General features: G+C 36.8%; 1 protein-coding gene across 1 annotated transcript in view; it reads left to right on the top strand.

Annotated features, from left to right (window-relative positions):
• LOC107083718 (galactose-specific lectin nattectin-like) overlaps positions 1-969 on the top strand; it is a 4,933-nt gene extending 3,964 nt beyond the window's left edge. Inside the window, exons 5-7 of the mRNA XM_015373142.1 lie at positions 107-241; positions 319-436; positions 657-969. Coding sequence (XP_015228628.1) covers positions 107-241; positions 319-436; positions 657-721 — 318 coding nt within the window. The 3' untranslated portion in view covers positions 722-969. The remainder of the gene's footprint in view (positions 1-106; positions 242-318; positions 437-656) is intronic.
• Positions 970-1,411: the final 442 nt, after the last annotated feature.

The raw sequence follows: 1,411 nt of genomic DNA, 5'->3' as shown, positions 1-1,411 counted from the left end.
AGAGCAAGGGAAAGAGGACACAAGAGGGCAGCAGAGGACAACATAAACAAATCTTTTCTAAATTTCCTCTTTAACTTGCAGCGTCTCATCTCTTCCTTTCTTTTAGAAATTCTGCATTTCTATTGGCGGGAATCTGGCCTCGATCCACAGCATAGAAGAAAACAACTTCGTCAGTGAGCTCGTGCACAGAGTGACCGGCGGTAGTCGTGACACCTGGATTGGAGGCTACGATGCAGTCACTGTAAGTCCTGCAAACACAGTGTTGTTCTTGCAGTGTTCTATTGTGCCTTTAATCTATCTGATGATCTCTGTCGTCAGGAGAACACGTGGCTGTGGAGCGACGGGTCAAGCCTAGAGTTTGTAAACTGGTATCAGGACCAGCCAGACAATGGTCACAGTTCAAGAAATCAGCACTGCATGGAAATCAACTATGCAGGTAAATAAATATTTACTGGACTTTTAATTTTTTATTGTTTTGACAAAAAAAAAAACTAATTTTCTTTTGCCTCTGATACATATAACAAGAAATTTTATACAAAATGCAAAAGATCCGCCCAGCCCAGCAGTCTGTGGGGGATGTGGGGTTCACTCTGGACAGGTCGCCGCCAGTCGAAGGCAGAAAAGTGTTTCATTTCTATATTTTTTGTCTCCAACAGGAGAGTACTGGAATGACATGCCATGCAGCACAAGGATGCCTTGTGTTTGTTCCATGAACCTCTGAAGCATCTGTTGCAACGAATCACTTCAGATCCACACAGAGCAGCTGGAGGCTTTTAATTTGATTATTTTCTTGGATTTTATTCATCAATTAATTGAAGTAGATCACTTTTTCTTGATTATTTAAAACGGTGATATATACTATCTATTGTTTTGATTTTCTATGGATAATTTAAGTAATTAAATAAAAAAGAACTAGAAACATCATTATGTTTATCTCAATCTAAAACTGTGATACTTTAAAAATCCATTGTTAAAATAAACCCTTGACTGATCATGATTCGTTGGTTTGTTGTTGCTCCAAAAATTAAACAAGACGTGTGATACATCTATATCTTGTATATCTATTGATTCATACAATAGGAGGGATATTTCTGGCCAGAAATCAGCAGATTGAAGACCAAGTAAGGACTCAGAGAGCAGATTCTTTGCTAGTTACACCTGAATTATATCTATATAAGAGGAGATGAGGAATACTGGAAAAAAATAATGCACAAAAACAAAATCTGAATTGTTAATTTTCATAATTCTGAAAATAATCACTTTTTTTTTTACATTAAAGCTATTGGTAATGTTGAAGATCTAGCAAGATGTGAAAGTTTTAAAGGACAGGACCATTGTATTCTATGCAGTTTAAGGTATCCAGTAATTCATTAAGAGTCCAAGAAAGCTGGATGCTCCGTAATAATATCAT

The sequence above is a fragment of the Cyprinodon variegatus genome, unplaced genomic scaffold (genome assembly GCF_000732505.1).
Source record: "Cyprinodon variegatus isolate N-32 unplaced genomic scaffold, C_variegatus-1.0 Scaffold81, whole genome shotgun sequence".
In the NCBI taxonomy this organism is placed as follows: domain Eukaryota; kingdom Metazoa; phylum Chordata; class Actinopteri; order Cyprinodontiformes; family Cyprinodontidae; genus Cyprinodon; species Cyprinodon variegatus.
The sequence above is the reverse complement of the archived record's forward strand: the minus strand, read 5'-3'. Positions and strand labels throughout refer to the sequence as shown.